Genomic DNA, 22,424 nt, shown 5'->3' on the forward strand with positions numbered 1-22,424 from the left:
CGTCTGAAACCCCTGAGCCCCCCCAGAGCCACGTGGCACCTGGGAAAGTCCTGCTCCCTGCGGGTGGGGCGGGTGACAGGCCAGCTGGCAGCACAGGGACAGTGACACGTGAGCCTTGATCCTGACAGACACCACAAGGGGGGTCAGTCCTCTGAGCGCCCCTGGCCCTGCAGTAAGTCTGGGTACAGGACATGGGGTCACCCTGAGCAGCTGGCCCCAAGTCACCCCTGGACCACAGGAGCCAGTGTGCCACCAGCCCGTCTTCAGAAGCACCCCCCCAGCACCCACAAAGTGAGCACGTCCTGTCCCCCCAGCACCCACAAAGTGAGCACGTCCTGTCCTCTCAGCACCCACAAAGTGAGCACGTCCTGTCTCCTCAGCACCCACAAAGTGAGCACGTCCTGTCCCCTCAGCACCCACAAAGTGAGCACGTCCTGTCCCCTCAGCACCCACAAAGTGAGCACGTCCTGTCCCCCCTCAGCACCCACAAAGTGAGCACGTCCTGTCCCCTCAGCACCCACAAAGTGAGCACATCCTGTCCCCCCAGCACCCACAAAGTGAGCACGTCCTGTCCCCTCAGCACCCACAAAGTGAGCACGTCCTGTCCCCCCAGCACCCACAAAGTGAGCACGTCCTGTCCCCCCAGCACCCACAAAGTGAGCACGTCCTGTCCCCCCAGCACTCACAAAGTGAGCACGTCCTGTCCCCCCAGCACCCACAAAGTGAGCACGTCCTGCCCCCCTCGCCCAGCACCCACAAAGTGAGCACGTCCTGTCCCCCCTCAGCACCCACAAAGTGAGCATGTCCTGTCCCCCCTCAGCACCCACAAAGTGAGCACATCCTGTCCCCTCAGCACCCACAAAGTGAGCACGTCCTGTCCCCTCAGCACCCACAAAGTGAGCACGTCCTGTCGCCCCAGCACCCACAAAGTGAGCACGTCCTGTCCCCTCAGCACCCACAAAGTGAGCACGTCCTGCCCCCCTCGCCCAGCACCCACAAAGTGAGCACGTCCTGTCCCCTCAGCACCCACAAAGTGAGCACGTCCTGTCCCCCCTCAGCACCCACAAAGTGAGCACGTCCTGTCCCCCCGCCCAGCACCCACAAAGTGAGCACGTCCTGTCCCCCAGCACCCACAAAGTGAGCATGTCGTGCCCCCTGCCCAGCACCCACAAAGTGAGCACGTCCTGTCCCCTCAGCCCCCACAAAGTGAGCACGTCCTGTCCCCTCAGCACCCACAAAGTGAGCACGTCCTGTTCCCCCTCGCCCAGCACCCATAAAGTGAGCACGTCCTGCCCCCTGCCCAGCACCCACAAAGTGAGCATGTCCTGTCCCCCCGCCCAGCACCCACAAAGTGAGCACGTCCTGCCCCCTGCCCAGCACCCACAAAGTGAGCATGTCCTGCCCCCTGCCCAGCACCCACAAAGTGAGCACATCCTGTCCCCTCAGCACCCACAAAGTGAGCACGTCCTGTCCCCTCAGCACCCACAAAGTGAGCACGTCCTGCCCCCCTCGCCCAGCACCCACAAAGTGAGCACGTCCTGTCCCCCCTCAGCACCCACAAAGTGAGCACGTCCTGTCCCCCAGCACCCACAAAGTGAGCACGTCCTGCCCCCTGCCCAGCACCCACAAAGTGAGCACGTCCTGTCCCCTCAGCACCCACAAAGTGAGCACGTCCTGTTCCCCCCCGCCCAGCACCCACAAAGTGAGCACGTCCTGCCCCCTGCCCAGCACCCACAAAGTGAGCATGTCCTGCCCCCTGCCCAGCACCCACAAAGTGAGCACGTCCTGTCCCCTCAGCACCCACAAAGTGAGCACGTCCTGTCCCCTCAGTACCCACAAAGTGAGCACGTCCTGTCCCCTCAGCACCCACAAAGTGAGCACGTCCTGTCGCCCCTCAGCACCCACAAAGTGAGCATGTCCTGTCCCCCCGCCCAGCACCCACAAAGTGAGCACGTCCTGTTCCCTCAGCACCCACAAAGTGAGCACGTCCTGTCCCCTCAGCACCCACAAAGTGAGCACGTCCTGCCCCCTGCCCAGCACCCACAAAGTGAGCACGTCCTGCCCCCTGCCCAGCACCCACAAAGTGAGCACGTCCTGTCCCCTCAGCACCCACAAAGTGAGCACGTCCTGTCCCCTCAGTACCCACAAAGTGAGCACGTCCTGTCCCCTCAGCACCCACAAAGTGAGCACGTCCTGTCGCCCCTCAGCACCCACAAAGTGAGCATGTCCTGTCCCCCCGCCCAGCACCCACAAAGTGAGCACGTCCTGTCCCCTCAGCACCCACAAAGTGAGCACGTCCTGTCCCCCCTCAGCACCCACAAAGTGAGCACGTCCTGCCCCCCCGCCCAGCACCCACAAAGTGAGCACGTCCTGTTCCCTCAGCACCCACAAAGTGAGCACATCCTGTCCCCTCAGCACCCACAAAGTGAGCACGTCCTGTCCCCTCAGCACCCACAAAGTGAGCATGTCCTGTCCCCCCGCCCAGCACCCACAAAGTGAGCATGTCCTGCCCCCCAGCACCCACAAAGTGAGCACGTCCTGCCCCCCCGCCCAGCACCCACAAAGTGAGCACGTCCTGTCCCCTCAGCACCCACAAAGTGAGCACATCCTGTCCCCTCAGCACCCACAAAGTGAGCACGTCCTGTCCCCTCAGCACCCACAAAGTGAGCACGTCCTGCCCCCCCGCCCAGCACCCACAAAGTGAGCACGTCCTGTCCCCCCTCAGCACTCACAAAGTGAGCACGTCCTGTCCCCTCAGCACCCACAAAGTGAGCACGTCCTGCCCCCCCGCCCAGCACCCACAAAGTGAGCACGTCCTGTCCCCTGCCCAGCACCCACAAAGTGAGCACGTCCTGCCCCCCCGCCCAGCACCCACAAAGTGAGCACGTCCTGTCCCCTGCCCAGCACCCACAAAGTGAGCACGTCCTGTCCCCCCCCCCCCGCCCAGCACCCACAAAGTGAGCACGTCCTGTCCCCCCCCCCCGCCCAGCACCCACAAAGTGAGCACGTCCTGTCCTCCAGCACCCTGGCACTGGACGCCCCTCACTGTGTACCCTGCACCTGAAATGCCCCACCCTGCACCCCCAGCCCCAGTCTAGCCCGTCCAGGTGCAGGGCCAGGAGCAGGGGCACCTGTACCAGCTGGGGGGTCCGGCCAATGAGCAGCTGCAGCCCCACAGCCAATCAGCGTGCGCGCCGCCCCGGGCCCGTTATCAGGCTGCCCGCCGCCCCTTTGCCTCCCGGGCGGGCGGGCGGGCGGCGGCCCGGATGGGCGCCCGGGGGGCGGGTGGCGCCCATGGACTCAAGCCGGGGCGCGTTCGTGCTGGGCAGCCCGCTGGCTGCGCTGCACCACATGGCTGAGATGAAGGCGTCTCTGCTGCCCTACGCGCTGCCCGCACCCGCCGGCCTCAAGGCGCCCACGCTGGGAGGGTTGGGCGGCCAGCTGCCCCTAGCCACCCCGCACGGCATCAGCGACATCTTGGGTCGGCCTCTGGGTGCGGGCGGCGGGCTGCTGGGCGGGCTGCCCCGGCTGGGAGCGTTGGCTTCCTCCGCCGGCGTCTACTTTGGGCCCGGGGCCACCGTGGGCCGCTACCCCAAGCCACTGGCTGAGCTGCCCGGCCGGCCGCCCATCTTCTGGCCCGGCGTGGTGCAGGGCTCACCCTGGAGGGACCCCCGCCTGGGCGGCCCGGGTGAGTGTGGCAGGGGCGAGGGGGACGGGGCGAGGGCCACGGGCCGGGCGCGGGCAGGGGCGCGGGCAGGGGCTCGAGGGCCTGGGTGGTGGCGCCGCCCCGGCAGGCAGGACGTGGCCCCCAGTGGGTCAGGGCAAAGCCCTGAGAGACCCGGGGCGGGCGCGGTGCTGACGGCCTCCTCTGCAGCCCCGGCCGGCGGGGTGCCGGACAAGGACGGCAAGAAGAAGCACTCGCGGCCGACCTTCTCGGGCCAGCAGATCTTCGCGCTGGAGAAGACCTTCGAGCAGACCAAGTACCTGGCGGGCCCAGAGCGCGCGCGGCTGGCCTACTCGCTGGGCATGACCGAGAGCCAGGTCAAGGTGAGCCCCGCGACCGGCCGACCCCGCGCGCCCCACCCTCCCGCCCCTGACCCCGCGCGCCCCCCAGGTCTGGTTCCAGAACCGCCGGACCAAGTGGCGCAAGCGTCACGCCGCGGAGATGGCGTCGGCCAAGAAGAAGCAGGACTCGGACGCGGAGAAGCTCAAGGTGGGCTGCTCGGACGCGGAGGAGGACGAGGAGTACAACCGCCCGCTGGACCCCAACTCCGACGACGAGAAGGTGTCGCGGCTGCTGCGCCGGCACCGACCGGGGGCCCTGGCGCTGGTCCCCCCCTGCGGGGCTGCGGGCCCGGCCCCCTAAGGACCGCAGAGCTATTTTTTCCAGATGAGTCGGGCGGGCGGCGGCGCGGGGCCGGGGAACCACTTTGTAGAGTCAATAAATTATTTAAGTCGCCCCTGGAGCGCGGCTCCGCGGCTACCGGCTGCTTCCTCCGGGACGGCGGGTCGGCCCCGCCCCCGTCCCGCTGCTCCGGGACCCTTCCAGCCGGGTGCTGGACGCGGGGGGCGCTGGACGCGGGGGTCTCCTGGTCCTTGCGCGGAGAGCCAGGCGCCGGGGCGCTGCGGCCGTTCGCAGGATCGAGGTGCGCTGGCGGGAGCGGCGGGAGCGGCGGGAGCCGCAGGTACGACTGCTCCCTCCCCGGCCCAGTCTCTGCCCGCACACCTGCCTCAGCCCCTCCGGATGCCGCGGGCTGGGACAGGCTGAAGATGGGGTCCGGGTGGCCAGAGTCCTGTCCCTTCTCCCCTGCGCCCCCTTTCTGCAGGACCCCTCCCACCCGGGTCGCCTTCTGAGGCTGCGGGCTTCGGGGTGATGGCAGAGTGGGGAGGGGATGGGACAGGAAGTGCGGGGAGTCAGGTGCAGGCAGAGGGTCTTGGGGCTCCCGGGTGGGAGGGGCCGGCCAGTCCCCACTGCCGCCTCATCCTGGGGTCCTGCCCTTCCCCGCTGGCCCCGGGTCCTCGCGGCGGGAGCCACCGGGGACAGGGACCCGGCGCGGTCTCGGAGGAAGGTCAGTGGCTTCTGCCAGGCTGCCATCTAAGTACGTAGAGAAGCCAGGGACCACAGCCTTCTTGGAAGGGTCCCCCACCCCCTTGCGGAATCGGACACGCAGTGAGTGCGGGTGAGCTGGGGACCGGGAGCTCTGGGCAGAGCAGAGCGCAGCAGGGCCCCAGAGGCCGCATGGAGCAGGAAACAAGAAGCCGCCCCCCCCGCAGCCCGCCGCCGCCCCAGGCGCAGGGAAGGACGCACCAGGCTGTGTCCACTGGGTCGACTTTATTGCTCAGGAACCAAACTGGTCACTCCTAAAGGTCTCCGAAGTGACCGCTAAGCATGTGGCCGGACAGCGGTGACGCAGGCGCCCGGCTAGGCTGCCTCGGGTAGTGGGTAGTGCTTTCTCCGCGGGCTGCCGCGGCTCGCACCCGCACTTAGTGTTCTGAAGCGGAGGGGACTGCGGTGCCAGCTGCGAGGCTTCCGTGCCGTGCCGTGGGGAGTGACCGGAGGGTCGGCACCGCGGGCAGTGACGAGGACGGGCAGAATGGCTGGGGGCCACCCAGGCAAACTCCAAGCACCACGCGGTGGAGCAGCGTCTGTCCGTCTGTCTGTCTGTCCCTGGGTCCCTCTGTGGCGGCTCCTCGGACTGAAAGTGTAGTTCAGCGGGAGTTTGGGTAAGGTCTATAAATTATCTTTAAAAAGTATATATTTATATGTATTCATATATAAAAGTGGGAGCAGCTGCTGTGTTCAGGAATCAAGAGATGGGGCAGAGTGAGTGAGTTTGGCACCTGGGGACCTGCTTCCAGGCTGGGCCCCCAGTCAGGGGAGCCAGAATAGGGGACAGAGCTGGGGACAGGGGACAAAGCTGGGGACAAGGGACAGAGCTGGGGACAGGGGACAGAGCTGGGGGCTGGGGACAGAGCTGGGGACAGGGGACAGAGCTGGGGACAGGGGACAGAGCTGGGGACAGGGGACAGAGCTGGGGACAGGGTTGGGGACAGAGCCGGGGACAGGGCTGGGGACAGAGCTGGGGACAGGGCTGGGGACGGGACAGAGCTGGGGACAGGGGAAAGAGCTGGGGACAGGGCTGGGGCAGAGCTGGGGACAGAGCCGGGGACAGGGCTGGGGACAGAGCCGGGGACAGGGGACAGAGCTGGGGGCAGGGAACAGGGCTGGGGACAGAGCTGGGGACAGGGCTGGGGACAGAGCTGGGGACAGAGCCAGGGACAGGGCTGGGGACAGAGCTGGGGACAGGGGACAGAGCTGGGGACAAGGGACAGAGCTGGGGGCAGGGAACAGGGCTGGGGACAGAGCTGGGGACAGGGCTGGGGACAGAGCTGGGGACAGAGCCAGGGACAGGGCTGGGGACAGAGCTGGTGACAGGGGACAGAGCTGGGGACAAGGGACAGAGCTGGGGGCTGGGGACAGAGCTGGGAACAGGGACAGAGCTGGGGACAGAGCCTGGGACAGGGCTGGGGACAGGGGACAGAGCTGGGGACAGGGGACAGAGCTGGGGACAGGGACAGAGCTGGGGACAGGGCTGGGGACAGAGCTGGGGACAGAGCCGGGGACAGGGCTGGGGATAGGGGACAGAGCTGGGGACAGGGGACAGAGCCAGGGACAGAGCTGGGCACAGAGTCAGGGATAGGGTTGTGGACAGGGGACAGAGCCGGGGACAGAGCTGGGCACAGAGTCAGGGATAGGGTTGTGGACAGGGGATAGAGAAGGGGACAGGGCTGCAGACAGGACTGGGGACAGAGCCGGGGCAGAGCTGGGGACAGGGGACAGAGAAGGGGACAGAGCCGCGGGCAGGGGACAGGGCTGAGGACAGGGCCAGGCTCTGCCGGAGGCTCTGAACGTTTCAAACTGTAGCTCTAAAATACGGAATCTTCTTGCTGTCGATATTAGAGTTTTGGCAACAGGACTGTGACTTATTTAAAAACCAGCGTTTCTACTCGATGTCACAGGAACGAAACACGTGAGGTATGTGAGCTGCTCCGGGTGGTTCCGGGCTGAAGCGCAGTGCGGCCGTCCATCTCCGTCTCCTCAGAGTGTGGGCTCCGCGCCTGAGGGCCGCCCCTCCTCCCTGCGGGGAAGCTTCCGGTCACACGCAGGAGGGACAGGGGGAGGCTCAGAGAAGGGCGGGAAGGAGGCATATTTACCAACATGTCACTGCACCACACAACACTTGTGCACACGAGCGTGAGGTTTACCTGCCCCGGGCGCCAAGTGGAAGGCCAGGAACACGGGCTGCAGGGAGGGCACACGTCAGACACATGGGCAGTCCCCACACGGATGGCCACCCCTCAGGGCCGGGCCCTTCCTGGCAGGAGGCAGACAGCAGGGAGGGCAGGCTCCACACTGCTGAGCCCCACACCACTGTCCCCTGGGGGAGGGCTGGCACACGGGGGTGGGACCAGCCCTCAGAGGACACATGGCGTCTGCCTCCCCAGTGACAGTCACCAGCTGAGGCCACTCTGCCACCTGCCTCCCCCCCCACAACCTCCTGGACTTTGCCCTCGAGCTGCTGCCCCGGGGTCCCTCTGGGCGGCAGCGAGAAGCCTCACAGCATGGACTCCCAGCTGCGCCGTCCACCCCGCCACCCACCACACACTCGACTGCTGCTCTAACCACCTCCCACCCCTGCCCGGCCCCGCGCGCTCCCTGGCGCGGCCTGGTGGCCGTCACCTTGTGGTCTCCCATGCAGACGTCGGGCCCGATGTGGTCATAGGTAGCCAGCTCGCCTTCACTCTCCGCCTGTGGGCGACACAGGGCTGAGGGTGCCCGCAGTGCCTGGGCACCGCAGAAGTGACCAGCAGGCCAGGCGCCAGGTGGCAGCTCCCCCCCTCCCCCCGTCGGCTCTGGCCACGTGTGGCTGGCCGTGGGCATGCGGCCCCAGCGTCGCGCTCCGCCTCTGCAGAGGCCCGAGGTCTGTGCCAGCCACACGCCCTGGGCCTCTGTCCACCTGCCGCCCCTACGGCGGTCAGCGACTGGGCTGGGCCTGGGCACATCAGACTCAGAGGTTCCGACTGCGTGCTCTCAGACAGACGGACAGACGTGCAGATGGGGGTCCCGCCCGCCCCCTACATCCGTCACGCCTGGCATGTGTGTCGGGTGGCAGGAGGAAGCAAGACGCCAGAGCTGGAGTGTGGCTGATGGATGGGCCAGGCTGCGAGGCGCCTAGGGAGGGGCTCTTCATCTGCAGCCAGCACCCACCCTGCACTGCGGCCGGCCCCAGGCACCCCAAGTTCTGGAGAGGCCACACGGGAGCAGGTGTGCCCTGCCCCTGCTCAGGCTAGTGCCCAGGACACAAGGCCCAGACCCAAGGGCTGTGTCCCTGCCCCACCTCCAGAGTGCCCAAAACAGGCCGCCAGGTCCCTTGGATACTGGGCTGGGGTGCTGGGCTGTGGGTGCTGGGCTGAGGGTGCTGGGCTGTGGGTGCTGGGCTGAGGATGCTGGCTGAGGGTGCTGAGCTGAGGGTGCTGACTGTGGGTGCTGGGCTGAGGGTGCTGGGCTGAGGGTGCTGGGCTGTGGGTGCTGGGCTGAGGGTGCTGGCTGAGGGTGCTGGCTAAGGGTGCTGGGCTGAGGGTGCTGGCTGAGGGTGCTGGCTGAGGGTGCTGGCTGAGGGTGCTGGCTGAGGGTGCTGGGCTGAGGGTGCTGGCTGAGGGTGCTGGGCTGTGGGTGCTGGGCTGAGGGTGCTGGCTGTGGGTGCTGGGCTAAGGGTGCTGGCTGAGGGTGCTGGCTGAGGGTGCTGGCTGAGGGTGCTGGGCTGAGGGTGCTGGCTGAGGGTGCTGGGCTGTGGGTGCTGGGCTGAGGGTGCTGGCTGTGGGTGCTGGGCTGAGGGTGCTGGCTGAGGGTGCTGGCTGAGGGTGCTGGTTGAGGGTGCTGGGCTGAGGGTGCTGGCTGAGGGTGCTGGGCTGTGGGTGCTGGGCTGAGGGTGCTGGCTGTGGGTGCTGGGCTGAGGGTGCTGGCTGAGGGTGCTGGGCTGAGGGTGCTGGCTGAGGGTGCTGGGCTGTGGGTGCTGGGCTGAGGGTGCTGGCTGTGGGTGCTGGGCTGAGGGTGCTGGCTGAGGGTGCTGGCTGAGGGTGCTGGGCTGAGGGTGCTGGGCTGAGGGTGCTGGCTGAGGGTACTGGCTGAGGGTGCTGAGCTGAGGGTGCTGGGCTGAGGGTGCTGGCTGAGGGTGCTGGGCTGAGGGTGCTGGCTGAGGGTGCTGGCTGAGGGTGCTGGGCTGAGGGTGCTGGGCTTAGGGTGCTGGCTCAGGTTGCTGGCTCAGGGTGCTGGCTCAGGGTGCTGGGCTGAGGGTGCTGGCTGAGGTTGCTGGCTGAGGTTGCTGGGCTGAGGGTGCTGGCTCAGGGTGCTAGCTGAGGCTGCTGGCTGAGGGTACTGGCTGAGGGTACTGGCTGAGGGTGCTGAGCTGAGTGTGCTGGGCTGTGGGTGCTGGCTGAGGGTGCTGGGGTGAGGGTGCTGGCTGAGGGTACTGGGCTGAGGGTGCTGGGCTAAGGGTGCTGGCTGAGGGTACTGGCTGAGGGTGCTGAGCTGAGGGTGCTGGCTGAGGGTGCTTGCTGAGGGTGCTGGGCTGAGGGTGCTGGGGTGAGGGTGCTGGCTGAGGGTGCTGGGCTGAGGGTGCTGAGCTGAGGGTGCTGGGCTGTGGGTGCTGGCTGAGGGTGCTGGGCTTAGGGTGCTGGCTCAGGTTGCTGGCTCAGGGTGCTGGGCTGAGGGTGCTGGGCTGAGGGTGCTGGCTGAGGGTACTGGCTGAGGGTGCTGGCTGAGGGTGCTGAGCTGAGGGTGCTGGGCTGAGGGTGCTGGCCTGAGGGTGCTGGCTGAGGGTGCTGGCTGAGGGTGCTGGGCTGAGGGTGCTGGCTGAGGGTGCTGGCCTAGGTTGCTGGGCTGAGGGTGCTGGCTGAGGGTACTGGGCTGAGGGTACTGAGCTGAGGGTGCTGGGCTGAGGGTGCTGGCTGAGGGTGCTGGGTTGAGGGTACTGGCTGAGGGTGCTGAGCTGAGGGTGGTGGCTGAGGGTGGTGGCTGAGGGTGCTGAGCTGAGGGTGGTGGCTTAGGGTACTGGGTGAGGGTGCTGGCTGAGGGTGCTGAGCTGAGGGTGCTGGGCTGAGGGTGCTGGCTGAGGGTGCTGGCTGAGGGTGCTGGGCTCAGGGTGCTGGCTGAGGGTACTGACTGAGGGTGCTGGCTGAGGGTGCTGAGCTGAGGGTGCTGAGCTGAGGGTGCTGGGCTGAGGGTGCTGGCTGAGGGTACTGGTTGAGGGTGCTGTGCTGAGGGTGCTGAGCTGAGGGTGCTGGCTTAGGGTGCTGGCTGTGGGTGCTGGCTGAGGGTGCTGGGCTGTGGGTGCTGGGCTGAGGGTGCTGGCTGAGGCTGCTGGCTGAGGGTACTGGGTGAGGGTGCTGGCTGAGGGTACTGGCTGTGGGTGCTGGCTGAGGGTGCTGGGCTGTGGGTGCTGGGCTGAGGGTGCTGGGCTGTGGGTGCTGGGCTGAGGGTGCTGGCTGAGGGTGCTGGCTGAGGGTGCTGGCTGAGGGTGCTGGTCTGAGGGTGCTGGCTGAGGCTGCTGGCTGAGGGTACTGGGTGAGGGTGCTGGCTGAGGGTACTGGCTGAGGTTGCTGAGCTGAGGGTGGTGGCTGAGGGTACTGGCTAAGGGTGCTGGCTGAGGGTGCTGAGCTGACGGTGGTGGCTGAGGGTACTGGGTGAGGGTGCTGGCTGAGGGTACTGGGCTGAGGGTGCTGAGCTGAGGGTGCTGGCTGAGGGTGCTGGCTGAGGGTGCTTGGCTGAGGGTACTGGCTGAGGGTGCTGGCTGAGGGTGCTGGCTGAGGGTGCTGGGCTCAGGGTGCTGGCTGAGGGTACTGGCTGAGGGTGCTGGCTGAGGGTACTGGGTGAGGGTACTGGGTGAGGGTGCTGGCTGAGGGTACTGGGTGAGGGTGCTGGGCTCAGGGTGCTGGCTGAGGGTGCTGGGGTGAGGGTGCTGGCTGAGGGTGCTGGCTCAAGGTGCTGGCTCAGGGTGGCTTATAAGAGCCAGGGGCTCAGACACTGGGAGTGGCCTAGGGGGTGACTCCCAGATGCTCTGTGTCCCTGGTGTGGTCACAGGCCGCGTGGGCTGTGGTCTCTGAGTCTGGTGCGGCCACCAGTGTGGCTTTGGCTGCGGCTCACGCCCAGAAACTCAGGCTCCGCACTGTAGCGTGCCCCCCCACCCCTCCCGCTGCCCACTCACCCTCAGGACCAACTCCTTGGCGGCCGGCGACATGAGTACGCGGTCGCACCAGGCGGGGCAGCGGGTGTTCATGTACTGGCGGCCCCGGCTGCGGTCCTCACTGTATGGGTAGCTGTGGGGACAGGCGGCGTCAGCGGGGCCTGCGGCGACACGTCTCCCGGGAATGCCCGCCCAGTGGGCTCCAGGGCCGGCCGTCCCCCTCAGGCAGCTGGGCTTGCTTGCGCCTGGGACACTGAGGGGGCCGTCGGCCCTGACCCGGGAGTATGGAGAGCAGGCCGAGGCCCGCAGCAGAGTCTGGGCACCCAGGGGACTGCGAGACCCCCAGCGTGGGCATGGGCACTGCCCCCTGAGCTCCCAGAGGACAGTCCACGAGCCTCTGTGCCCAGCCACACAGGAACACTGGCACCCGCCCCGGGCTGGAGACGGGGGACAGCTCCTGCAGGAAAAGGCTGCAGAGAGCAGACCCAGCCCCCTTCGGGGGGCTTGGGGCATGGGCTGGAGGTGGCGGCGGGGGGCTGAGCACAGTCCAGGGCCCCGCGCAGCAGGCTGCATCGAGGCCTCCTCCACAGCTCCCCAGGCCCAGCTGCTGTCCACCCTCCTGTCCACCCTCTTTGCCCAGCCAGGGCCATGGTGGGGGCTGATTGTTGGGGCCCTGACCCCCCGAGAGCTGACAGTGACTAATGGAGCAGCGCCGTGCAGCAGACTTATCAGAAAGCAAACGGGGAGAGGGCGGGCCTGCGCCCACGCCCAGGTGGCCTAATCGTCTAGTGACCGGCGGGCCTGATTACACCGGGCCTACAGGAAGTGGGCAGCGCCACGTCAGCCGAGCTGCAGCCTGAGCTTGGCGGCTGGCGGGTGGGGGAGAGAGCGGGGGCTCACTCAAGGGGGAGACTTTGCTGGCTCTGGGGGCCAGCTGCTTGGGGCTAGAGACAACTGAGAGTGACCTGGGGGACAAGCCAGCCCCGCCCAGCAAGGCACTGCTCCGGTGGCTGCCACCTTGGGCCCAGCTGCCCCCCTCAGCTGCCCGGGGCCCCAGGGAGCAAGGGGCCGCACTGGCCGGGCACAGCCAACAGTCTCTGCCCAGGACTGGCAGGCCCCGCAGAGCCCACAGGCCCTGGGTGTGGTCATCCCGCCACGGCTCCTGTACAGATGTTTCTGTGCACGGTCTAGTTTCTCACACAGAGACAGAGGCAGAGACGTCAGGAGAGACAGCCCCGCAACACTGCTCCCAGCAGAACCTGGGCCATGTCCTCTGGAGACTTTGCCTGAGGCTGTGCCAGGGTGGTTTCCCTGCCTGAGAGCGCTCACCAGCCTGGAGGGCAGGGGCCATGGTCAGCCTGGGCTGGTGACCCCGCGGAGCCTGGGCTGTGGGGGGGTCCAGGTGACCCCACCTCTGACCCTCAGGCCCAGATGCTCCCACTGCCCTGCGAAGCCACGTCCACAAGCCCCAGGCCTTTCGGGATTGTGCTCACTAGGAACTTGCGGTAGTCAGGGGCAGTGATGAAACCTCTGTCCACAGAAGTGGGGGCCTACCAGGTTAGGGGCTCAGGCTCTGACACGGGGTGTGCCCCCAAACTGGTGCTCTCTGCCAGGCCCCTCAGTCTGACCCACCAGAGGGCCAATGCCAGGGTCCCTGTGAGGTGAGGGGACCCTGTGAGGGTGTGGGGACCTGGGGGCAGGAGTCCTTGTAAAGGTGTGGGTGTGGGGTGGGGGCTCCTGAGTGTGTGGGGGCAAAGGGACGGGGTGGGGGGTCCCTGCGAGGGGCTGGGCGTGGGGAGCAGGCGTGTGGACCGTCTGGGCTGCACCCAGCACGCCAGTGATGACGTGGCCTCCCTGAAGGGCTCTGCCCACGTGGGGACAAGCACGGGCTGTCCCACACAGGAAGACGCCACGTGGACATAGAGCCCACCAGCGGCAGCCCCTTGGCTGGTGACTGAAAGGCCGCAGACAAGGACAGCTCTCGGGCCAGAGGCGCGTGGTCCCAGGAGGCACGGAGCCCACGGGGGCAGGGGCGCTGCTGTGGGCACAGGCCGCACGACCGGCACGTGCTCACGCTCACACAACTGCACTCGGGACACCCTGGGAGACCCTGCCCCACCCCACCCCACCTCACCCCAGCCCAGCCCCACGGCACAGCAGACTCACACACTGGCTCCGGGCGGGGCAGTGGATGGCCACTCCCACCCAGGGGTGACCTGGGGAGGGGAGAGATGATGGGGGGAGAGGCGACCCAGGCAGAGGGGAGGGCTTGGGGTGATGGTGGGCTGGATGATGGGGGTCAGGGCCCTGGGAGCCTCCAGCGTGCTGGGTCCCGTCCACAGGATGGGTCACTTTTGCAGCTAGGGCCTCGGGCAGTCAATCCTCCTGACCTAGGTGGGCGTGGTGCCCCCTAGAGGAAGGGTCTCCCTGCAGGCCCAGCCTCCCCGTTTGGCCAGGAGGGGGGTGGCCCAGGACAGAGACAGACAGGCAGCAAGGGGCCCCAAAGCATGTGGCCACGGCCGAGGGGGGCCCAGGAGGCCAGATGCGCTTGACGCCACTCACCTGGGTGGAAAGTTGATGTCCAGCTCCTGCAGCTGGTCCCTGAACATGGCCAGCTCCTTGTCGAACTCCAGCAGCTGAGGGAGAGAGAGGAGGCTGCAGGTGGTTGGCAGAGGTGGGGGGGCGGAGGCGAGGCACCTGCCTCCCCGGCCTTGTGTCCAGCCGCAGCAGAGGCCGGGCCCGACCATGGCACCCGGCGCCCAGGAGTCCCTCCATGGGGACAGGAGGGACGGTGTCCGGGGACCCCGTGGGCCCAGCCACTCATGGGAAGTCACGCCACCCCAGCGGGCGGGGATGGTGACAGAGCGCCTGGCGGGCCGCGTGTGGCCTACCGCCTGTGGTGAGGACACAGCCAGAAAATCGATTCGGCCACGAGAACGCCTGCACCCGGGCGGTGGCGGCAGCACCGGGCCTCGGACTCGGGTTTAATCTCCAAATCCCGGCAGGGCGCTCCATCGCGCCTGCCAGCAACTCGTAATTAATCTCGCGGCTCCGATGAGTCCATCGGCTGTGCGGGCCCATAAATCAGGGGGGAAGTCGATAGGCGTGGGCACATTCAATCATGTCCGGCCAATGATTACTGCTCTTAAAATACAATGATTATTTTCCGGAGCCAGCTTGAATTAAATTTCTGTCAGGCGGGTACAAGACCGGTGGTGATGAAGGGTGCTGGGCATGGCCCAGCCCCTAGTGGGCTCCTCGGCCAGGAGAACTGCCCGCCTGCCTGCCCGGGGGCACGGCCTTGAGGCCGCACACGTGTGGCACTCGCTCCCAGCGGAGCCTGGCCGGGCTCACCCCCAGGGTGCAGCCCCAAGACAAGCGGAAGCCTGGCCAGGCAGAGTGGACGGGCCTCGAGTTCGCGCCAGTTTACCACGTCTCGGGCAGGAGGGACCCGAGTCACCGTTGCCGAGGGCTGTGCTCCAGCGCTGTGCCCACTGCCACTCTCCCCCTGGCGATGCTGCCTGCCTGTAGGGGCCAGGCTGTGCCCACTGCCACTCTCCCCATGGTCATGCTGCCTGCCTGCAGGGGCCGGGCTGTGCCCACTGCCACTCTCCCCATGGTCATGCTGCCTGCCTGCAGGGGCCAGGCTATGCCCACTGCAACTCTCCCCATGGCGATGCTGCCTGCCTGCAGGGGCCGGGCCCTGCTTCCACACCTGCCCCCACACCCAGTGGTGACCGAGGGCCCTGGGAGCAGGACAGGGCTGACCCCACAGGGCTGAGGGGCACCCCAGGGACAGGCCAGGGAAACATCCTGGGCAGCCGATCTGCGTGGCGCTGATGAGTCGCCCCACCCAGTGGGGAAACCGAGGCAGGACTCCAGCACTGATGCACCCCCTGGCAAGGCAGGGCCAGGCACACATCCCCGTGGATCCAGGGGATGGGCCCACCCAGCGGGGTGGGGGGCACGTAGGCTTGGGACACTGGGCACCGTGACCTCGTGAGACAGTGAAGCGCCCGGTGTGAGGCCGCCCAGCGTCTGCAGGGGCCACGGCCCGAGCTGGCAAGGTCACCGTCACTGCACTGCACGCAGTGGGCTTGAGGCCCCCAGCGTCCTGGGGGAGACCATGGAGAACCACACCCGCTGCCCCCGCCCTCACACAGCACTGCCCGCTCACCGCGGTGCCGTTGTTGTCATGGAACACCTCCTGGTTGATGTAGTCGAACAGCTTCTTCTCCAGCTGGAGCAGGACCTGCAGGGGGACGTGCTGGGAGTCGGCCAGAACCCCCACTCCTCATGGCCACTGGGAGCCTGCACCCACCACAGAGGACCTATAGGCCACAGCCCCCCACAGATCCCAAGCCCCCAGCCCGAGCCCCTCACTTTGTGGTCATTGTCCGCCTCACGGAAGATGAGCTTCACCACCTCGCTGGAATCTGCGGCCCTCACGGTCTGCATGGTGGCCTTGGTGCAAAGCGTCTGCGGAGACAGTCAGTCCTGGGGGGTCACACCCCAGCCTGCCCTCCTCCCGCTGAGGGTGCCCAGGTGTGGAGATTGGAGTCGGGGCCAGGCAGGGCCCCGTGAGAGGTGGGGGGGGTCACAAGGGGAGGTGGGGGCCAGGGCAGTGCCCGTGAGAGGTGGAGGGGGGTCACAGGGGGAGGTGGGGGCCAGGGCAGGGCCCCATGAGAGGTGGGGGGGGTCACAGGGGGAGGTGGGGGCCAGGGCAGTGCCCGTGAGAGGTGGGGGGGGTCACAAGGGGAGGTGGGGGCCAGGGTAGGGCCTGTGAGAGGTGGGGGTCACAGGGGGAGGTGGGGGCCTGGGTAGGGCCTGTGAGAGGTGGGGGTCACAGGGGGAGGTGGGGGCCAGGGCAGTGCCCGTGAGAGGTGGGGGGGGGTCACAAGGGGAGGTGGGGGCCAGGGCAGGGCCTGTGAGAGGTGGGGGTCACAGGGGGAGGTGGGGGTCAGAGCAGGGCCCCATGAGAGGTGGGGGAGGTCACAGGGGGAGGTGGGGGCCAGGGCATGGCCCTGTGAGAGGTGGGGGGGTTACAGGGGGAGGTGGGGGCCAGGGCAGGGCCTGTGAGAGGTGGGGATCACAGGGGGAGGTGGGGGTCAGGGCAGGGCCCGTGAGAAGTGGGGGTCACAGGGGGAGGTGGGGGCCAGGGCATGGCCCCGTGAGAGGTGGGGGGGTTACAGGGGGAGGTGGGGGTCAGGGCAGGGCCCGTGAGAGATGGGGGTCACAGGGGGAGGTGGGGGCCAGGGCAGGGCCTGTGAGAGGTGGGGGGTCACAGGGGGAGGTGGGGGTCAGGGCAGGGCCCGTGAGAAGTGGGAGTCACAGGGGGAGGTGGGGAGTACAGGGGGATGTGGGGGTCACAGGGGGAGGTGGGGGCCAGGGCAGGGCCCGTGAGAAGTGGGGGTCACAGGGGGAGGTGGGGGGTACAGGGGGAGGTGTGGGTCACAGGGGGAGGTGGGGGCCAGGGCAGGGCTCCAGAGAAGGTGGCCCGGGGCTGCCCTCATGGCTAATAACTGGCCGAGACTGGCTCTGGGGTAGCGGTGGGGAGGCCCCCTGGATCCACGTGCAGGCCACCCCTCACAGACAGTGAGCTCCCAGGGGTTGGCGCTCCCCGCCCGGAGCCCTCCATGTCTTGGGGACTCTAAGCAAAGGACCAGTGGGGTTGTGTCACGCCAGCTGGGGACAACAGAGCCTGCCGGGCTCTCCCTGCCCACACTTTGTGGGTGGGAGCAGCGGGTGGGGGTCACAGAGGTTGCGGTAGGCACGGGTGGGCGCTCAGGGGACAGAGCTCTGTGGCTGGGGTAGGAGGTGAAGCTGGCCAGAAGGGCCACCTCCCTGACACTGACCCCCCCCCCCCAGCAGGACTGCTAATCAGGTCAGGGCCCCGAAGTGGCTTCCAGCCCCCGTCATGAGTCAGGCTACAAGAGGGACAGTCACAGACGCTAATGGCCTGAGGCGCAGGGCCTGGGGGAGGCCTTTGAGAAGCCTCTGGCTGTTTCTTCTGGGGGGCCTGGGGAGGCAGGTGCAGTCTGGGCCTCTCAAGGCGGCAGGACTTGTTCTCATACTGGGGCGTATCTGACAGGAGGGCCCCGGCCCTGCCCGGCTGTGATGAGGCCCAGCCATCACCCGCGTGGTCCCAGAGCAGGGAGCAGAGGAGCCTGGGTCACCCTGGAGTGCCGGCTGCATGCGGGCACAGCACTGCCCTCCCAGACCCGTCTGCGAGCCTGAGGCCCTGACAGGCTAGCGGGGCCTTGCCCGAGTGCTGGGCAGGGGGGCAGTCCAGGGGGTTCCTTTGGTGCCCAGAGAGTCCCGGGCCAGCTCTGGGGCAGCACCTGTGAGTGAGGGTGGGGGGCAGCCAGGAGCAAGGTGCTGGCCACACTGAGGGTGGGTGGGCTGGAGGCCCCTGGGGCCAGCGGCACCTACACCTTTACCTTCTGGAATCCGGGGTGGGGAGGGACTGCCCCCGAGGGCCCTGCCTGTATGCAGCCTGGGTAGACCCGGGTCCCCAGCACCCTGGACCCCCATAAAGAGCACCCTGTCTCTGAAGGTCACGTGGCTCACAGCAGAGACCCCCCAAGGCGACTGGGGGTAGCACAGTGGGTGGCGCTGACAGGGCCCAGGCCGGACACCCCTGCTGGTCACGGCAGAGGCCTCTGGGGGGGGGGAGCAGCACTCCTAGTAGAGGGTCTGGGGCTGCCAGGACAGGGCCCACGGCTCACAGCCCCCAGAACCCTGGCTGCTCGGGAGTTCTGGGCAGCTCAGGGTCAGCACGTGTCTTTCTGTGCACGAGGCTGGGTGTGATTACTGGGGCCCAGGGGAAGGGGGTCCATGGACGGTGGGGGCCAGGCCCTTCCCCACACACAGGGATGCAGCTCTGCCAATGAGCGCTGAGTCGGACGCTCTCACCCCAGGACCTGAAGATACGCAGAGCCGGTGCCCACGAGGAGGAGCTCCCTGGCACATGTGGTGTTGGGCCACCAGGAGGGTGGGTGTGGGCGGCCCAGAGATAGCTCTGCAGGGGCCGCGCCCACTCATCTCAGCTTGGGCCAGGCCATGAAAGGCTCACTGTGAGGTGAGGTCAGCTGCCGGCCCCTGCCACACTGTCCCCAAAACAACAGCCACAAAGGCCCTTTCATTCCCAGGCGGCTGCCACCAGCCCCGAACCCATGGCCTTCTGGAAGGGACAGCCTGGTGTAGAGTCCAGCTGCAGCAGCACAGAGAGGCCTGGAGGCGTCCAGATGGCTGTGGCCTGCCAGTGCTCTGCCCAAGGACACAAGAGGGGGACCAGAGGGAGGGGGCACACCACTGGCTCACAGTCAGCTGGGAGCTGGCACTGGGCCTTCCAGGTTGGGGTCCCCTGAGGGCCTGGGGAGGGTCCCCACAGTCAGGCCACGGTCCCCCGCGGAGGCAGCCAGGTGGTCCAGGACAGTCCTCCTGGCCCCGGTCCCTCCCCTGAAGCCCGCAGTCAGTGCTGGGTCCCCAGAGGGTGTCCAAGGAACAGGGCCAGGATGCCAAGGGGAGGGGTCAGGAGCCCAAGGGGCAGGGCCAGGGGACCAGGACCCAAGGGGTGGCCAGGTGACAGGCAGCTGGGCTGGGAGGCCACATTCATTACGTGCTGCCGGGGGCAGGGTGTGGGGCACAGAGACATGCGCGCCTGGCACCCTGTCACTGTCATGCTGTCCTGCAGCCAGCCGAGAGCACAGCTGGCAAGGAAGCAGCCCAGTGGGCAGCACCTCTGATTGCTGCTCAGCCTGAGCGGGAGGGGTGTCCTGTCATGGCGGGGAGCCCCCGCCTGCATGGGGATGTGCCACTGCTGTGGGGACAGCCCCCTCTGCACCTTCTGGGGCTCTTGGCTGGCCTGCAGCACCCTGGGGACAAAGGATGGGTAGCTCAAGGCCAGCTGTCCCCCAGCCCAGCTCCCTGTCCCCACCAGCAGCAGAGGCCTCCTGCCCCGACAGCCCTGACACACCCTGGAACCAGAGGCACTGGCAGGCTGGCCAGGAGCCCTCCCGAGGACATGGGCCGAGGGGATGTCGCTGGTCACTGCAGGGCATCCGAAGGGATGCAGCGGCCAGAGGGGTGGGGAGGAGGAGGTGGAAAGAAGGGGACAGAGGGTAGGTGTGGCATCAGCTCCATGAGGAGAAAGAGGTCACAGAGCAGTGAGGGACATGCTGCCTGCTGGGCCCACAGCTCTGAGGGCAGGACTTGGCCTTTGACACCCACCCTGAGGATGACACCCACCATCGGGAATGGCACCTCCTAAGGATGACACCCCCTCAGGAGGGGACCTGAGCTTCCCGAGTGGACGTTCGGGGTCCGGGGGCCTTAGGGCATCAGCAGTGCTGAGGGTCGAGGCTGTGGAGGGCTGGGTGCCAGTCCACAAGCCCCGTGGTTCCCGTGGGTGTCCGTGGCCCGGCGGGGTGCACAGCGCCTACCTCCACCACCGACTTGGCATCCAGTCGGAAGTTGAAGTCCCCGAAGACGAAGTAGGCCACCTTCTCGAACCGCTGGTCCATGATCCTGGGGACGGGTCAGAGGCCTGCTCAGCTCAGGGCCTGCACCCCACGGCCAGGGGGCCCCAGGCACGATGGGGCCCACAGTGTGTGAGGGTCCAAGGATATCACGGAATCGAGGGTGCAGGGGGCTGAGGGCTGGGGTGCCTGAAGTGCATGTGACAGCGGTCTGGGGGATGCCTCCTGCCTGAACGGACCATGAGGCCCACCCAGGGCCTCCTCCCTTCGGCCTCTTTTCTTAGCCCCCATCCTCCAGGGGCTGTGACCCCAACAGCAGTCTCAGGTACCCCAACATCAGAGGTCCTGCCTGAGGGAAGGATGGCTGCTCACAATCTGAGGGACAAGGGTCGGTGGTCTGGGCCAGGGGTTGGGGCCAGAGGCTGCAACCAGCTGCCAGCTACGGCCCTTTCTAGTGAGAGTCCTGAGCACTGGGCGCAGTGGCTGCCCTGACCTGGGCACTGAGAGCCACTCTGACCTGGGCACTGAGAGCCACCCTGACCTGGGCACTGAGAGCCACCCTGACCTGGGCGCAGTGGCTGCCCTGACCTGGGCACTGAGAGCCACCCTGACCTGGGCACTGAGAGCCACCCTGACCTGGGCACTGAGAGCCACTCTGACCTGGGCACAGTGGCTGCCCTGACCTGGGCACTGAGAGCCACCCTGACCTGGGCACTGAGAGCCACCCTGACCTGGGCGCAGTGGCTGCCCTGACCTGGGCACTGAGAGCCGCCCTGACCTGGGCGCAGTGGCTGCCCTGACCTGGGCACTGAGAGCCGCCCTGGGCACTGAGAGCCGCTCTGACCTGGGCACTGAGAGCCACCCTGACCTGGGCGCAGTGGCTGCCCTGACCTGGGCACTGAGAACCGCCCTGACCTGGGCACTGAGAACCGCTCTGACCTGGGCACTGAGAGCCACCCTGACCTGGGCGCAGTGGCTGCCCTGACCTGGGCACTGAGAACCGCCCTGACCTGGGCACTGAGAGCCGCTCTGACCTGGGCACTGAGAGCCACCCTGACCTGGGTGCAGTGGCTGCCCTGACCTGGGCACTGGCCACAGAAAGCTGTCCTGACCCGGGGACTGAGTGGCTCCAGGCAGCTGTCTGTCCGTTCACCCCAGAACGCCATGGTCACTGGGCTCTGGCCCTCTACCCCCCCTCTCCCTGGCCCTGGGACACCTGGTAGGGCCGCTGCTGTGGCTGTGGCCTTGAGGGGGACTTGGGCCTGAGCAGATGGCTCACTGTGGCCTCAGAGGCATGGCCACAGCTGTGTGGCTTTACTCTGGGGCCACCGGCCTGCCTCGGGACTCCCAGCCAAACCACATAGCTTCTGCCTGACAGGGCCCTTTCTCCTGGGGCTCTGACTGAGAGCACCCCACACGTTGCAGAACAGGGGTCCTAGTGGCCCTGCCCAGCTCCTGCCAGAGCCATGGCCCTCTCCAGTGACCCCAGGGAGCTGTGGCAGGCACTGGAGGGTCCTGGGTGATCTTCTTGGGGGGGTGCTGCTCAGGATGGGGGGCGTGGTGACTCCCAAAACCATGAGCCTGGTTTTGCTGTGAGGTCTTTTTTGGGGAAGACCTGGTAAGATCTCTGGGTCCCCAGCCCTGAAGCAGACAGGTCCTGGGGGTTCCCATCCCAGAAGGTGGGGCCTGGGTCGCCAGCCCTGAAGCAGACAGGTCCTGGGGATCCTCTCCTGGGAGGGGGCCTCCTTCAGAAGCTGAAGCCATCTGCAGAGCACCACAAGGCCTGCCCCCCCCCCCCCGACTGAGCATGTCCCCCTGCAGGCCTGGGTGTGCCTGGACAGGCCAAGCATCAATAACCGTGTCTGGGCAGCCACTCAAGATGGAGGGGCTGTCAGGCCCCCAATCACCTGAGTGCCCACCGCCCAGTGCCCCCACTTTTAATTTCAATATAGGGCCATTTGGACCAGGAGGAGAGAGAGAGAGTTGTTCTAAAATTAATTACCTTGTCAGTGGCTATTATGATTAGAAAGCAGGCCACATCAATACCGCGGCCTAATTCAGAAAGAGGATTACAAGAAGAGCCATAAAAATCAATTTTTTAGGCCTTGAAAACAGCCTCTTTCTGTTTTGACAGGCAAGTCCATTAGGTGACAAGCCAGCTAGGCCCAGCACAGCCCTGCCCAGCCTCGGGGTGGGGGCAGTGCACCCTCAGCTCTGAGCCTGTGCGGTCCAGGTGTCCTCCTGAGGGGGACGTCACCGCCAGAACTCTGGGGCGGGCGGTGGGCTCTCAGCAGAGGCCACGACCCCCAGCCAGCTGCACTCAGTGTTGCAACATAGAAATCTGAGCAGACGTGCAGCTCTCTGGCCCTCGTGTCCCTCACAGCGATGGACGGTGAGTCCTCAGATGCTGAGCAAGCACCCAGCACCCAGCAGGGCAGCCCTCAGGACCTGCTCCCCACACAAACATCTCTCTGGGTGCCTCAGGCCGCAGTGTCCACCAGCCAACAGAGAGGCCCCCAAAGGCCAGGCAGTAGCCAGGGGAGTCCAGAGAGGGCAGGGCATCCCAGCCCAGTGACCAGCGTTGTGGGGACATCCCCGAAGACACATCCAGGGAAGGGAAGGGTAACTCAGGTAGGCTCCGGAGGTCCCCCCCACCCAATAGGTGACATGTGCCCTCAGGGGGGGTTCAAGAGACCCCCAC

General features: G+C 67.0%; 2 protein-coding genes across 5 annotated transcripts in view; one reads left to right on the forward strand and one right to left on the reverse strand.

Moving 5' to 3' along the window:
* Nucleotides 1-3,051: 3,051 nt before the first annotated feature.
* NKX6-2 (NK6 homeobox 2) lies at nt 3,052-4,472 on the forward strand. Its single transcript, XM_016192786.2, has 3 exons — nt 3,052-3,688; nt 3,875-4,047; nt 4,115-4,472. The coding sequence occupies exons 1-3, from the start codon at nt 3,157-3,159 to the stop codon at nt 4,364-4,366; spliced, it is 957 nt and encodes a 318-aa protein (XP_016048272.2). The 5' UTR covers nt 3,052-3,156; the 3' UTR covers nt 4,367-4,472.
* An 841-nt stretch (nt 4,473-5,313) lies between these two features.
* The window catches only part of INPP5A (inositol polyphosphate-5-phosphatase A), an 83,424-nt gene continuing 66,313 nt past the window's right edge, over nt 5,314-22,424 (reverse strand). For 2 of the 4 annotated variants that reach the window (XM_060171074.1, XM_060171077.1), the window contains 8 exons: nt 19,688-19,772; nt 15,627-15,722; nt 15,421-15,495; nt 13,806-13,879; nt 11,265-11,376; nt 7,742-7,810; nt 7,267-7,303; nt 5,314-5,696 (listed from right to left, as the gene is read on the reverse strand). In XM_060171074.1, coding sequence (XP_060027057.1) covers nt 5,485-5,696; nt 7,267-7,303; nt 7,742-7,810; nt 11,265-11,376; nt 13,806-13,879; nt 15,421-15,495; nt 15,627-15,722; nt 19,688-19,772 — 760 coding nt within the window. In that variant the 3' untranslated portion in view covers nt 5,314-5,484. Of the gene's footprint in view, nt 5,697-6,657; nt 7,140-7,215; nt 7,304-7,741; nt 7,811-11,264; nt 11,377-13,805; nt 13,880-15,420; nt 15,496-15,626; nt 15,723-19,687; nt 19,773-22,424 lie in introns of those variants that run through there. The other 2 variants (XM_060171076.1, XM_060171078.1) reach the window with 2 other exon arrangements.

Source organism: Erinaceus europaeus, chromosome 14 (assembly GCF_950295315.1).
Source record: "Erinaceus europaeus chromosome 14, mEriEur2.1, whole genome shotgun sequence".
NCBI classification, from domain to species: domain Eukaryota; kingdom Metazoa; phylum Chordata; class Mammalia; order Eulipotyphla; family Erinaceidae; genus Erinaceus; species Erinaceus europaeus.

Bases quoted from the DNA above. Each gene is read 5' to 3' on its own strand.
- NKX6-2 (XM_016192786.2), top strand. From the start codon at position 3,157: ATGAGCAGCTGCAGCCCCACAGCCAATCAGCGTGCGCGCCGCCCCGGG. The intron at 3,689-3,874 runs GTGAGTGTGGCA...CCTCCTCTGCAG, and splicing joins CCCCCGCCTGGGCGGCCCGG to CCCCGGCCGGCGGGGTGCCG. The intron at 4,048-4,114 runs GTGAGCCCCGCG...CGCGCCCCCCAG, and splicing joins TGACCGAGAGCCAGGTCAAG to GTCTGGTTCCAGAACCGCCG.